Source organism: Oryctolagus cuniculus, chromosome 15, assembly GCF_051225735.1.
Source record: "Oryctolagus cuniculus isolate XC-2025 breed Fujian yellow rabbit chromosome 15, ASM5122573v1, whole genome shotgun sequence".
NCBI lineage: Eukaryota > Metazoa > Chordata > Mammalia > Lagomorpha > Leporidae > Oryctolagus > Oryctolagus cuniculus.
This window is the reverse complement of record NC_142881.1, coordinates 637,204-649,936: the sequence shown is the minus strand read 5'-3', so window position 1 is coordinate 649,936 and position 12,733 is coordinate 637,204. Positions and strand designations below refer to the sequence as shown.

The window sequence follows — 12,733 nt, the reverse complement described above, 5'->3', positions numbered from 1 at the left end:
CACCTCAGGGTGCACAGTGGGGGGCCCACTCTGCCTCCCGGTGCGCAGGAGACCATCTCCAGGGGAAACAGGGCAGTGAGTTGTGTGCGTGTTTGTGAGTGCACACACAGATTTGTGCATGTGCACACGCGTGTTTTGTGTAGGTGCATGTGTATTTGTGTATGTGCACATGTGTATTTGTATACATGCATGTGTATTCATATATGCATGTTTGTGTATGAGCACACGTGTGTATTTGTGCGTGCATGTATTTATGTGCACATGTGTATTTATGTGCACACTTATTCGTGTATGCTCACGTGTATTTGTGTACGTGCACAAGTGTGTATTTGTGTGTGCACACATGGGTTTGTACATGTGCACACGCGTGTTTTGTGTAGGTGCACGTGTGTATTTGTGTGTGCCCACGAAGGACATACATGGGATGCTGACGGAGTGTGTGTACGCGTGTGTGTGTGTGTGTGTGTGGCGTGTGCGTGGAGGGGGCGGGAGCATGGGTGGGAGGCTGTCCAGAGGCCCCGCAGATGTGAACTCTCACAGGGTGTTCTCACTGCATGCTCTCACAGCGTGTTCTCACTGCATGTTCTCACTGCGTGCTCTCACGGCGTGTTCTCACTGCGTGCTCTCACTGCATGTTCTCACTGCGTGCTCTCACGGCGTGTTCTCACTGCATGTTCTCACTGCGTGCTCTCACTGCGTGCTCTCACAGCGTGTTCTCACTGCGTGTTCTCACTGCGTGCTCTCACTGCATGTTCTCACTGCGTGCTCTCACAGCGTGTTCTCACGGCGTGTTCTCACTGCGTGTTCTCACTGCGTGTTCTCACTGCGTGCTCTCACTGCATGTTCTCACTGCATGTTCTCACTGCGTGCTCTCACAGCGTGTTCTCACGGCGTGTTCTCACTGCATGTTCTCACTGCGTGCTCTCACAGCGTGTTCTGTGTGTTCTCACGGCTTACTCTCACTGCATGTTCTCACTGCGTGCTCTCACGGCGTGTTCTCACTGCGTGTTCTCACAGCGTGTTCTCACTGCATGTTCTCACTGCATGTTCTCACTGCGTGTTCTCACAGCGTGTTCTCACTGCATGTTCTCACTGCATGTTCTCACTGCGTGCTCTCACGGCGTGTTCTCACTGCGTGTTCTCACTGCGTGCTCTCACGGCGTGTTCTCACTGCATGTTCTCACTGCGTGTTCTCACAGCGTGTTCTCACTGCGTGTTCTCACAGCGTGTTCTCACTGCATGTTCTCACTGCATGTTCTCACTGCGTGTTCTCACTGCATGTTCTCACTGCGTGCTCTCACTGCGTGTTCTCACTGCGTGTTCTCACTGCGTGTTCTCACGGCGTGCTCTCACAGCGTGCTCTCACTGCGTGTTCTCACTGCATGCTCTCACTGCGTGTTCTCACTGCGTGCTCTCACTGCGTGTTCTCACTGCGTGTTCTCACGGCGTGCTCTCACGGCGTGCTCTCACGGCGTGCTCTCACTGCATGTTCTCACTGCGTGCTCTCACGGCGTGTTCTCACTGCGTGTTCTCACTGCGTGCTCTCACTGCGTGTTCTCACTGCGTGCTCTCACGGCGTGTTCTCACTGCGTGCTCTCACGGCGTGCTCTCACTGCGTGCTCTCACGGCGTGCTCTCACGGCGTGCTCTCACTGCATGTTCTCACTGCGTGCTCTCACGGCGTGTTCTCACTGCGTGTTCTCACTGCGTGCTCTCACTGCGTGTTCTCACAGCGTGCTCTCACGGCGTGTTCTCACTGCATGCTCTCACAGCGTGCTCTCACTGCGTGCTCTCACGGCGTGTTCTCACTGCGTGCTCTCACTGCGTGTTCTCACTGCATGCTCTCACTGCGTGTTCTCACTGCGTGTTCTCACTGCGTGTTCTCACTGCGTGCTCTCACTGCATGTTCTCACTGTGTGTTCTCACTGCATGTTCTCACTGTGTGTTCTCACTGCGTGCTCTCACAGCGTGTTCTGTGTGTTCTCACGGCTTACTCTCACTGCATGTTCTCACTGCGTGTTCTCACGGCGTGCTCTCACGGCAGTTGGTGGTGACTGGTCTCTTCTCAGCAGGATGCTGACCCGTCTGGGTCCTGTGCCCCATTAGGGCCGCGTCTGGATAAACAGTGGCGCTGGGGGAGGGCTCCAGCCTGTGTGTTTTCAGAGGGGGCACCACTCACTCCACAGCAGACACCTGCTCTCTGGGGGCCCAGCTGCCCACGGAGCCCCCACGGTCCCTCCCCACCACCCCCGGGAGGCATCACACATCTGCAGAGCCCACAGGCAGACGAGGGCTGGTGGGACCCTGCACAGCTGCCCCTGCAGAACTCCCTGGTGCGGTCTGGTCCAGCCCGGTGGCCACGGGCTCTACGTGGCTCGGGCTCATTGACGTGGGTTAAAGGCCTCGAGGTGAAAAAACCTCATCAGCGCTCTTACCTACAGGTTACCTGCTAGGTGCTTTTTGTATCCATCAAGTGGAATAGACTTAGTAACTTTGTGATTGTCACTTTTTAAAAACGCAGCTCCTAGCAAATGTGGCATTTTGCAGCCTGGCTCCCAGGATCCGCCCAGTGCCCAGCAGCCACCCTGGTGGCCCGCAGACCCCCTGGAGGGCCATTCCTGCAGGTGCTGCCCGGCGGCCCCTGCCTGGCGGCCCCCTGGCTGGCTGTGCAGGGGCTCAAGGTCCCTGGCCTGGCTGGCAAAGCAGCCCTCAGCTGTGCGTGTGTGTTTCAAGTTTGTTCGTTTTCATTTTATCTGAAAGGCAGGGAGGCAGAGCTCCCAGCCCTGGCTCACTCCCCATCCGCCTGCGCCAGCTGGGGCTGGGCCGGGCTGCAGCCAGGAGCCGGGACTCCATCAGGGTCTCAGGTGTGGGTGCAGGGTCCGGGTCAGCAGGGAGCGGGGCCCGGAGCTGAGCCGGGACCCCCCCTCCGCCCCGGACCGCCAGCGCCCGCCCCGAGGACGCCTGGCGCCGCCGACCCTCGATGGCGGCAGCCTCTGCCTGGGCGAGTCCTGCTGCGCGGGGCTGAGAAATCCCACAGAAATATCTCCCGGGGAAGGCAGACGCGCACCACCCCGGGGCCGGGATGCAGGGTCCCTAGCCCCCGCAGTTGAGTCTGCCGTGTCGTCGGGCAAGCCTCCGACGGTTGACACCTGCGGGACGCGGCCCCTTTAAGAGGCGCGGTCGGAGCCGGGCCGTGACGTCACACGAGCGCGGGGGTGGAGTCTGCGCAGCGGCGGCGCGGGGGCGGAGCGCACGGGGGCCCGGCTCCTTGACTGACAGGAGGCCAACGAAGGAGCGGCCCAGGCCAGGGCCCGTCGCGCCGCGGGCCCGCCCCGCCGGCGGGCTCCGCCCCGCCCCCGCCCCGCCCCGGCCCCGCCCCCGCCAGGCCCCGCCCCGCCCGCGGCTCCGGGGCGGGCCAGGCCTCGGCCGAGTCGGCGCTGCGGGAACTTTCCCGGCGGCTCTAATGGCCGCGCGCGGGCTGCTCTGAGGCGCGGCGGCGACAGGCGGGCGCGGGGCCGCGGAGCAGCGAGCGAGGAGCGAGCGCGGGGCCGGAGCCCCGGCCAGGCCCGGCCCGAGCCGCCGCGCCCGCGATGCGCCCCGGGGCCGCCCCTCGGCGCCGCTGACGCCCGCGGCCCCGTCGAGACCCCGGCGGCCCCGAGCCCGCGGCGCCGCGCCCAGCCCAGCGCCCGCGCCGGCACCATGGCGGGGAAGGCGGCCGCGCCGGGCGCCGCGGTGCTGCTGGTCACAGCCAACGTGGGCTCGCTCTTCGACGACGTAAGTGCCGCGCCGGCCGCGACCCCCGCCCGGCGCCCCTCAGCGCGGCCGGGCCGCCCTCGCTCCCGCAGCCCGCGGGCTCGCAGCCTTGGGACCGCTGCTGCCCGGCCCGGCCCCCGGCGCCGAGCCTGGGAGCCACGCCGCAAAGCCCGAGTCCTGGCCCCGAGCCCCTGTCCCGGGCCCGCCCCTGTTCTTGGCGCTGGCCCTTTGCTCCCTGGATCCTGGACCTTCGTCGCCACACCCCAGCCTTGGCGCCTGGCCCCCGCCCCCGGCCCCCGGCCCCTGTCCTCCGGGCGCCCTCGCCTTCCCTCCTAACTTGGTGTCTCTGAGTTCCCGGCCAGGGCTCCGGGAAGCCCTGGAGCGTCTGATTTCCCAAGCGAGGGATGCTGACGGCCCGGGGCCCAGCCAGGGACCCCAGCGGTCAGAAGCGTGGGGGCCGCGGCCGGGCGCCCGCTGGAGGCTGACCTAGTTCGGGTTTCGGCTGCGGTGCCACCCTGCTGTTGGCGCTTAAACTGCCAACCCAAATAAAGCAGAATGCGGCTCCAAGTGGTCAGCTCGTTGGAGGCAAGGGGCTGATGTCACGGGTGGGCCGTGGAGCCCTGTCCGCCCCTGCCCCCCAGGTGAGCCCCGGACAGCGCGCGTGGGAGGCCGCACGGGTCCTGGGAGAGTTGGTGTGGCCGCTGTCACCCGGAGGCGGGTACTGTGTCTGTGTCTTCTCGGGACTGGCTGGCGCCGGCGTGTCCAGCGCACCTGCTGCCCCTCTCAGACCTTGTGGCCGACCGTGGTTCCCACGGGGCAGCTGCTCCCGGTGCGTCTGCAGACTTGCCCTTCTATTCCAGGTCTCCCAGAACACGTCACTCAAACGCGGCCTTGTTTGGAGACCCAGACCCGAAGCTGCGGCTTCACAGCCTCAGAGATGTTGGAATTGAGCCTGGTGGGCGTCTTTGCCTCGGGGAGAGGCGTGTCGCCACGCGTGGACTCTGGGTTCTGGCGTTTCTCTGGTGTCTCAGCTGTGTGTGCACTTCCACACTTTCCCGGGTTCCCTCTGCTTTCCCGGGGCTGCCCCGTGGTCCCGCGTTCCCTCTGCTTTCCTGGGGCTGCCCCGTGGTCCCGCGTTCCCTCTGCTTTCCCGGGGCTGCCCCGTGGTCCTGCGTTCCCTCTGCTTTCCCGGGGCTGCCCCGTGGTCCCGCGTTCCCTCTGCTTTCCTGTTCTACTGCAAGGTGGCGAGGGCTCTGGTGTCCTTTTTGTGTTCTAAAGGCACATGTGTCGTGGTGACAGAACATGGGTGATTCTGCGGGGTGACCCGTCTGCCCATGTGGCACTGGGGCTGGGCCGGGGACTCCCCCTCTGGGGCCTCCTCCCTTGGTGGACGTCTGGGCTGGGGTGCCTGTGGGAGCTGGAACATGAGTGACCATGAACGCGAGTGCCTGTACTTGGCCTCGGAGGGGGTGTGGCTCTGCCTGTCAGTGCACGACCTGTGACAGACGCGGGCTGCTCCCGGCCGTGCTCGGACCTGCGAGGGAGGCTCCCTCGGCTGCTGTCACCTCCCAGGACAGAAGCCCTGCCAGTAACCGGTGCCTTTGCCAGTTCCAGGAGTCTGGTCCCAGGAGGGCGGTGTCTGACCTTGGAGCTGCGGGTGGCGGGGGATCCGAGTGTCTGCGACCTGGAGTCTCCCCAGGAGCTCCTGCTTCCCGTGAGATGTGGCCTCACTGCGCATGCGCACCCGTCCCCACTTAGTCCTCACCCTTGGGAGCCCCGGCCTGTGGTGTCCATGCCCACGCTCCGCTCCTCAGCCCCGTGGCCTTGGTCAGGGCCCTGGGCGGCCGGGCTGCATTTCTGAGCGTCCCCCTGAGGGCCTTCAGGGCTCCTCGGCCCTGTGGCCTTGCAGTGTTGCCGTGGATGTGTCCCAGCGTCCCGGTGCTCGGAGTGCTGTCCCTTACCTTCTAAAGAGGCCGGAGCCGCTACAGGAGCTGCCGGCAGTGCAGCTGGTAACACAGGCACGCACACGGTGCCGACCAGTGTGCACGAGCACACGCGTCCCGCCCTGGGCGTGAGGACGGGAGAGAACTCATTTTTCGGCAGTGTGGACGTAGTTTCGGCCTGGGTCATCTCTGGAGAGGCAGCCTCTCCCACCCTTGGAGGACTCTGTCCTGGCTGTTGACCCTCCTAAGCCTCCATGAGTGTCCCCCTGAGCAGTCGCGAGGGCCTAGGCATGGCTGGGAGCGCCTGTGGCTTTTCCAGGTGTAGCAGGCCCAGTGCCCTAGGGCCAGCTGGCTGGTCTTCATCCCCCACTCCTGCTGTCACTCACCAGGCACACACCCAAGCATCTGGCTTTTTGATGAGCTGGCTTTTTTTTTTTTTTTTTTTAAGGTTTATTTATTCGAAAGGCAGTGACAGAAAGGGAGAGACTTAGAGCAATCTTCCACCTGCTGGTTCACGCCCCAAATGGCCACAATGTTTGGGGCAGGGCCAGGAATTGGATTCAGGTCTCCCTCACAGGTGTCAGGGGCCCAAGGCCGACCTCCGCTGCTCTCCCAGGCACAGTTGCAGGGAGCTGGATCAGAAGTGGAGCAGCCGGGACTATAACTGGTGCTCTGATGCAGGCTGCCGGTGTCGCGGGTGGTAGCTTAGCCCGTGGTCCCACGACGCCAGACCCGATGAGCCGGCATTGTGATGAGCAGGGCGTCTGGGTTTTGGTTCCTAGCATCTCACCAGGAGTGCACAGAGAGGGTGAAGTCCTGCACACACTGCAGAACCAGCTGCCAGCTTCCCACAGCCAAACTGCAGGGTCCTGAGGGTGCCGCCGTGCCTCTGCGTGCCCGGGGCCGGCGTCCGTCTTACTCAGCTCTTGAGCAGCCCTTCCTGCCCCCAGACCTGCGGGGGAGGGGCTGGCTGTGGACAATGCAGGTGGGCGCTGGGTGGCCTCCTCCCTCCTGCACTCCCCTCTGTCAGGGGCTGCAGTTCTCCCTGCCTGAGAACCTTCCTGTGGCTCTGGGTGTCCTGGGGCCCCTCCCTTCAGTGCTCTGTGGAGGGTGGTGTCCTCGCATCAGCCCCTGCCCGGCTTTCCGCCAGACCTCTCTCACAGGGTCCTTGTGCTGTCAGAGCCTGTTGGTTCCCAGCAGTGGTCCCCTGCGATCCCCTGTGATTCCCTGTGATCCCCTGTGGTCCCTGTGATCCCTGTGACCCCTGTGATCCCCTGTGGTCCCTGCGATCCCCTGTGGTCCCTGTGATCCCTGTGATCCCCTGCGATCCCCGTGATCCCCTGTGGTCCCTGTTATCCCTGTGATCCCCTGTGACCCCTGTGATCCCCTGTGATCCCCTGTGGTCCTTGCGATCCCTGTGATCCCCTGTGATCCCCTATGGTCCCTGTGATCCCCTGTGACCCCTGTGATCCCCTGTGGTCCCTGTGATCCCTGTGATCCCCTGTGATCCCCTGTGGTCCCTATGACCCCTGTGGTCCATGCGATCCCTGTGATCCCCTGTGGTCCCTGTGGTCCCTGCGATCCCTGTGACACCTGTGATCCCCTGTGATCCCTGTGATCCCCTGTGGTCCCTGCGATCCCCTGTGGTCCCTGTGGTCCCTGTGATCCCCTGAGATCCCCGTGATCCCCTGTGGTCCCTGTTATCCCTGTGATCCCCTGTGGTCCCTGTGATCCCCTGTGGTCCTTGCGATCCCTGTGATCCCCTGTGATCCCCTGTGATCCCTGTGATCCCCTGTGATCCCCTGTGGTCCCTGTGACCCCTGTGGTCCCTGCGATCCCTGTGACCCCTGTGGTCCTTGCGATCCCTGTGACCCCTGTGACCCCTGTGGTCCCTGTGATCCCTGTGACCCCTGTGGTCCCTGCGACCCCTGTGACCCCTGTGACCCCTGTGACCCCTGTGGTCCCTGTGACCCCTGTGACCCCTGCGATCCCTGTGACCCCTGTGACCCCTGTGGTCCTTGTGACCCCTGTGACCCCTGTGATCCCTGTGACCCCTGTGATCCCTGTGACCCCTGTGACCCCTGTGGTCCCTGTGATCCCTGTGACCCCTGCGATCCCTGTGACCCCTGTGATCCCCTGTAGTCCCTGCGATCCCTGTGATCCCTGTGATCCCCTGTGGTCCCTGTGGTCCCTGTGGTCCCTGTGACCCCTGTGACCCCTGTGACCCCTGTGGTCCCTGCGATCCCTGTGACCCCTGTGGTCCCTGCAACCCCTGTGACCCCTGCGATCCCTGTGACCCCTGTGGTCCCTGTGATCCCTGCGATCCCTGTGACCCCTGTGACCCCTGTAATCCCCTGTGGTCCCTGTGATCCCCTGTGACCCCTGTGATCCCCTGTGGTCCCTGCAATCCCTGTGACCCCTGTAATCCCTGTGACCGCTGTGACCCCTGTGATCCCTGTGGTCCCCGTAATCCCCTGTGATCCCTGTGACCCCTGTGGTTCCCTGTGACCCCTGTGGGCCCCTGCAGTCCTCCCTGCTGTAGCCCCCAGGCTGTGGGTCTCTGGTTTGTGGATGTTTTACCTGGCATTCACTACTGGGATGGGATTCGCACGCCAGTCTTCACCCTAGGAGACATATGGCTCCGTGGACGTGAATTCACAGTGGGTCTGATTATCTGCACAGTCAGTTCTAGAACAGTTTATCACCTCAGAAACAAACTGTACCTGCGAGGTCAGCCCCCTCTCTGAAGCCCCTGCCCCTGGCAGCCCCTGCTGCCTTCCGTTGCTGGGGCCGGCTGCTGTGGGCTGTGTGGCCTGTTCTGTCCGGCTTCCCTCACTGACTGTGAGGCCCTCAGGTTCCTTACGTCGTCACCTGTGTCTGCCTGAGGAGGCGCCGCACTCGGTCTGCCCATCAGGCGACAGCTTTGGGGACTGTCTCCATTTCTGGCTGCTGCAAGCATCCGTGTACCAGCCCTTGGGTGTGTGCCCAGCAGGGCACAACTGGTCATGGGCCAGCTGGAGCCCCTGCCGCGCTAGGCCCAGGACTCTTCGCCTCGGCCTCCTGGCCGGCAGCCCTCACGGCCCTGAGTAGGTGTGCCCCCAGCTCGGGTCATGGACCCACTTCTGGCCTCGCCCAGGCGCTCGCCTGCTCTGTGTTAGGGCACCGGGGGTCTGCCTCAGGCTTGGCCTCAGTTGCAGGGTCCCGGGCTGGCTGGAGAATTGTGGTCTGCGTGTGGAGTCTGTGAGGTGGGCAGGGTTCTCTGTGGGCCTCACAGGCAGTGGCTGCAAGTCCTGGTTCCCGGGTCAGGTGCCCCTTCCTAACCCTGACAGGCGCTGTTCCTGGCTGCCTTTGGTGGTGGAATGTTGAAGCTGAGCTGGCGGCCAGCTGTGCCCACGCTGTCCGTGTCTCTTTCCCCTGCTGCTGCGAGGTCCCAGAGCTCGGCAGCCTTGTGAGTGGGGAGGGCACTCCTGGGTCAGGATGAATCGTGTCTCAGGTTCTGGGGAAGCACCAGAGGCCGGTCAGTGGGCATGGGAGACTATTTGCATGCGGGAGAACTCAGCCCAGTCCACCTGGGGAGTCCCGGGCTGGTAGGGCCTCATCACAAAGCTGTCCCGTGGAGGGTGGGGCTGTGTGTCCTCATCTCTGTGTGCCAGCAGCAGGTGGATCTCGGGAAGGGGGCTGGTTCAGAGGAAGAGGCCATGTGTGAACACCGTGGGCCTGGCTGGGAAGTGGCAGGTCCAGACCCAGGCTGGCCCTAGCACAGCGCCCTTTGAGAGCCGGGTCCTCGGACCTTGACTGGGTGGGGGAAGGAGGGGGAGGGAGGTGAGGGCAGCTGCGTAGGGACCATGCCCGGTTTGCTGGAGTACAGGGCTTTCCACGGGCTGACTGAGGTGGCAGGGTTTCCTGGGAGTGGGCCTGTTCTGAACGGACTGCACCCCACGTGGTGTGACCGCCCCACCCCCGTGCCTCCTCTTCTTGGCCCTGCTAGCCACCTGCCTCCCAAGGCAGCTTGTGCACAGTTGGTGTTTTCCAAGGAGAATAATTGTGGGGGCCTCAGGGGAGGAGGGGCCAGAGAAGACAGGTGTATTCCAGAGGCACAGGCGGAAGTGACTTTGGGTTCCACCTTCTGTTGTTGCCTTCAATTAATTGGGACACTTGGGAATCACTTGTAGCGGCAGCTTGTCCCCAAGCTGTGGGACCAGGACTGAAGCCACACCCCTAGGACCACAGCCCAGGTGGTGCTGCTGTGTGGCTGGTCAGGCTCCTGTGGACCCAGCTGGCCTGCCCAGTGTCCCCTCCTGACTGGAGAGCAGATTGTACTGGAGGTGCCTGGAAACCAAGATGTGGGCAGAGTGACTCCCTAGAGAGGGCAGTACTGCCCTGGCCTCCGAGCCTCCCCTGAGCTCCCTGGAGGGCCCAGGGTCCCCAGCCTTGCTGTGTGTGCCTGGGACCCCCGTGGGCTCTGGGGGTGGCTGTGGCCCCCGTGGGCTCTGTGGTTGGCTGGGCTGTGGCTGGGCCCCTGTGGGCTCTGGGGGTGGCTGTGGCCCCCATGGGCTCTGTGGTTGGCTGGGCTGTGGCTGGGCCCCCGTGGGCTCTGGGGGTGGCTGTGGCCCCCGTGGGCTCTGTGGTTGGCTGGGCTGTGGCTGGGGCCCCTGTGGGCTCTGGGGGTGGCTGGGCTGTGGCTGGGCTCCTGTGGGCTCTGTGGTTGGCTGGGCTGTGGCTGGGCCCCCGTGGGCTCTGGGGGTGGCTGGGCTGTGGCTGGGGCTCAGTTGCACTCTTTAGAGCCTCCCTTGGGCTGTGCCACTTTCTGTGACTTTTGAGACTCTTGCCACGGTTGCTGCCTCTTCTTGGCCATAGGGGATGAGAGCCTAGGTGCTGCCCGGTTCCTCCATGTCAGTTTTAAAGGTTTGTTCTGAGGGATGGCGTGCAGGTGGGGATCCATGGGGAGAGCAGGGTGCCAGGGAGCAGACTGGGGCTCCTTGCCTGTAGGGCCTTTGGAGGTGTGGCTGTACCGTGTGTGACCTCTGGTGGTGGGCTCGCCGGCCCAGCACCCTGAGGCAGGAGTCTGGATGGCACCTGTGCTGGTCTTGGTGGACACTCACAGAGGGACGTCCCTGTGAGTGATGGGCGTGTGTGTTGGGAACACAGCAGTGTCCCTCCAGGCCCGGGAGCTGCTGGGCCTGGTTCTGTTGCTCTCTGGTGAGTAAGCTGAGAGTGTGCCCTTGGGGGCGGTGTGGGTGCAGGAGTCAGCGCCTGCTGTGTGTGTGGCCTCAGGCCGAGTCCAGTCTCCCTCATGTGTTTGTGTGTCAGTGAGGGAGGTGCACGAGGCGACGGTGGCCCGGGGCTGGCATAGCACAGACACAGGCCTCCCCTGTCCCCAGGGCCTGAGCTGCATTCAGACTGCCTGGTTGGCCGATCAGTTGGTCAGTGGGCCTGAGCTCTCGTGCCTGTGGCCAGCGGTCACTGGCCTTGTCCAGCACCGGTGTAGCTGTGGGGGGAGTCTGGTCCCTCTGCAGCTGGCCACCCTGCTGCTTCCGTGTGCTCTGCCTGCCCGCTTCCCCCTACCCCCAACCTTTGTCCACACCTGGGCTCCCCTCCCCTCCTCCCCTCCCCTCCCTGAGCACCTGCTGCCTGAGTAGGCCTTGGTTTTTCCTGATTTGGGCCCCACTGAAGCAGTCCTTGTCACCAGGAGGTGGAATTTTACTTGTCCTTGGAGGAACAGCCCAGCGCCCAGCTCAGTGTGGCACCCCCAAGGCCCACCCCCGCCCCCTGCCGACTGAGTTAGTGCCTGGCTGCAAGCTCTGGCCACGGCGTGTCTCACTGCGTCACCATGCAGTCCCCTCTGCTGCCTCCCGCTGGCTGCTCTGGGGTGGTGGTCACAGTGTCTTTCACGGGCGTGGCACAGCTGGGGAGGCCTCGAGTGACTGGGGGCTCCTGAACCCTGGTTTCCAGCCATAGATGCCTCTGTCAGGATGGAGGTGGAGGCCAGGCAGGTGTGATTAAGCCTGACGCGCAGGCAAGGCCAGCCCACGCCTCACACGGCCCCGCATGCTGACGTGGGTGCTGGCTCTGCTTGCGTCTCCAGGGTGCCCCAGGGACAAGCATGGTGAGAGCCGCCCTCGGTGGACGTGGGCAGGCCTGTGCTGCTCCTGGTGGACATGGGCAGGCCTGTGCTGCTCTCAGTGGATGTGGGCAGGCCTGTGAGCCACCCTTGGTGGACGTGGGGAGGCCTGTGCCTGCTCTTGGTGGACGTGGGCAGGCCTGTGAGCTGCCCTCGGTGGACATGGGCAGGCCTGTGCCACTCCTGGTGGATGTGGGCAGGCCTGTGCTGCTCTTGGTAGACGTGGGTAGGCCTGTGTGCCACCCTCGGTGGACGTGGGCAGGCCTGTGTGCCGCCCTCAGTGGACGTGGGCAGGCCTGTGTGCCGCCCTCGGTGGACGTGGGCAGGCCTGTGTGCCACCCTCAGTGGACGTGGACAGGCCTGTGTGCTGCTTCTGGTGGACCTGAGCAGGCCTGTGCACTGCTCTCAGTGGACATGGGCAGGCCTGTGCTGCTTCTGGTGGACGTGGGCAGGCCTGTACACTGCTCCTGGTGGACATGGGCAGGCCTGTGTGCTGCCCTCGGTGGACGTGGGCAGGCCTGTGTGCCACCCTCATTGGACCTGAGCAGGCCTGTACACTGCTCTCAGTGGACGTGGGCAGGCCTGTGCTGCTTCTGGTGGACGTGGGCAGGCCTGTGCACTGCTCCTGGTGGATGTGGGCAGGCCTGTGTGCCACCCTCAGTGGATGTGGACAGGCCTGTGTGCTGCTTCTGGTGGACCTGAGCAGGCCTGTGTGCTGCTCTCAGTGGATGTGGGCAGGCCTGTACGCTGCTCTCAGTGGACGTGGGCAGGCCTGTGCTGCTCCTGGTGGATGTGGGCAGGCCTATGGGTTTTCTCTTCATTCTGAACAGTTTTATGAGGCAGAGTTGGACTCTGTCACCCTGTGTAGAAAACACGATACTGTGCAGCTGTCGTCATGCTAAGCTTTGAGACGGCTC

The 12,733-nt window shown here is 63.9% G+C and overlaps 2 protein-coding genes across 7 annotated transcripts in view; one reads left to right on the top strand and one right to left on the bottom strand.

Annotated features, from left to right (window-relative positions):
* The first annotated feature begins 3,403 nt into the window (after positions 1–3,403).
* The window catches only part of INPP5A (inositol polyphosphate-5-phosphatase A), a 154,473-nt gene continuing 145,143 nt past the window's right edge, over positions 3,404–12,733 (top strand). For 3 of the 6 annotated variants that reach the window (XM_070057044.2, XM_070057043.2, XM_070057046.2), the window contains exon 1: positions 3,406–3,773. In XM_070057044.2, the coding sequence (XP_069913145.1) occupies positions 3,699–3,773 (75 nt within the window). In that variant the 5' untranslated portion in view covers positions 3,406–3,698. Of the gene's footprint in view, positions 3,774–12,733 lie in introns of all 6 variants that reach the window. The other 3 variants (XM_070057050.2, XM_070057045.2, XM_070057048.2) reach the window with 2 other exon arrangements.
* LOC149121880 (uncharacterized) lies at positions 6,122–9,454 on the bottom strand. Its single transcript, XM_089313531.1, has one exon. It carries the CDS (start codon positions 8,280–8,282, stop codon positions 7,131–7,133), a length of 1,152 nt encoding a protein of 383 aa, XP_089169657.1. The 5' UTR covers positions 8,283–9,454; the 3' UTR covers positions 6,122–7,130.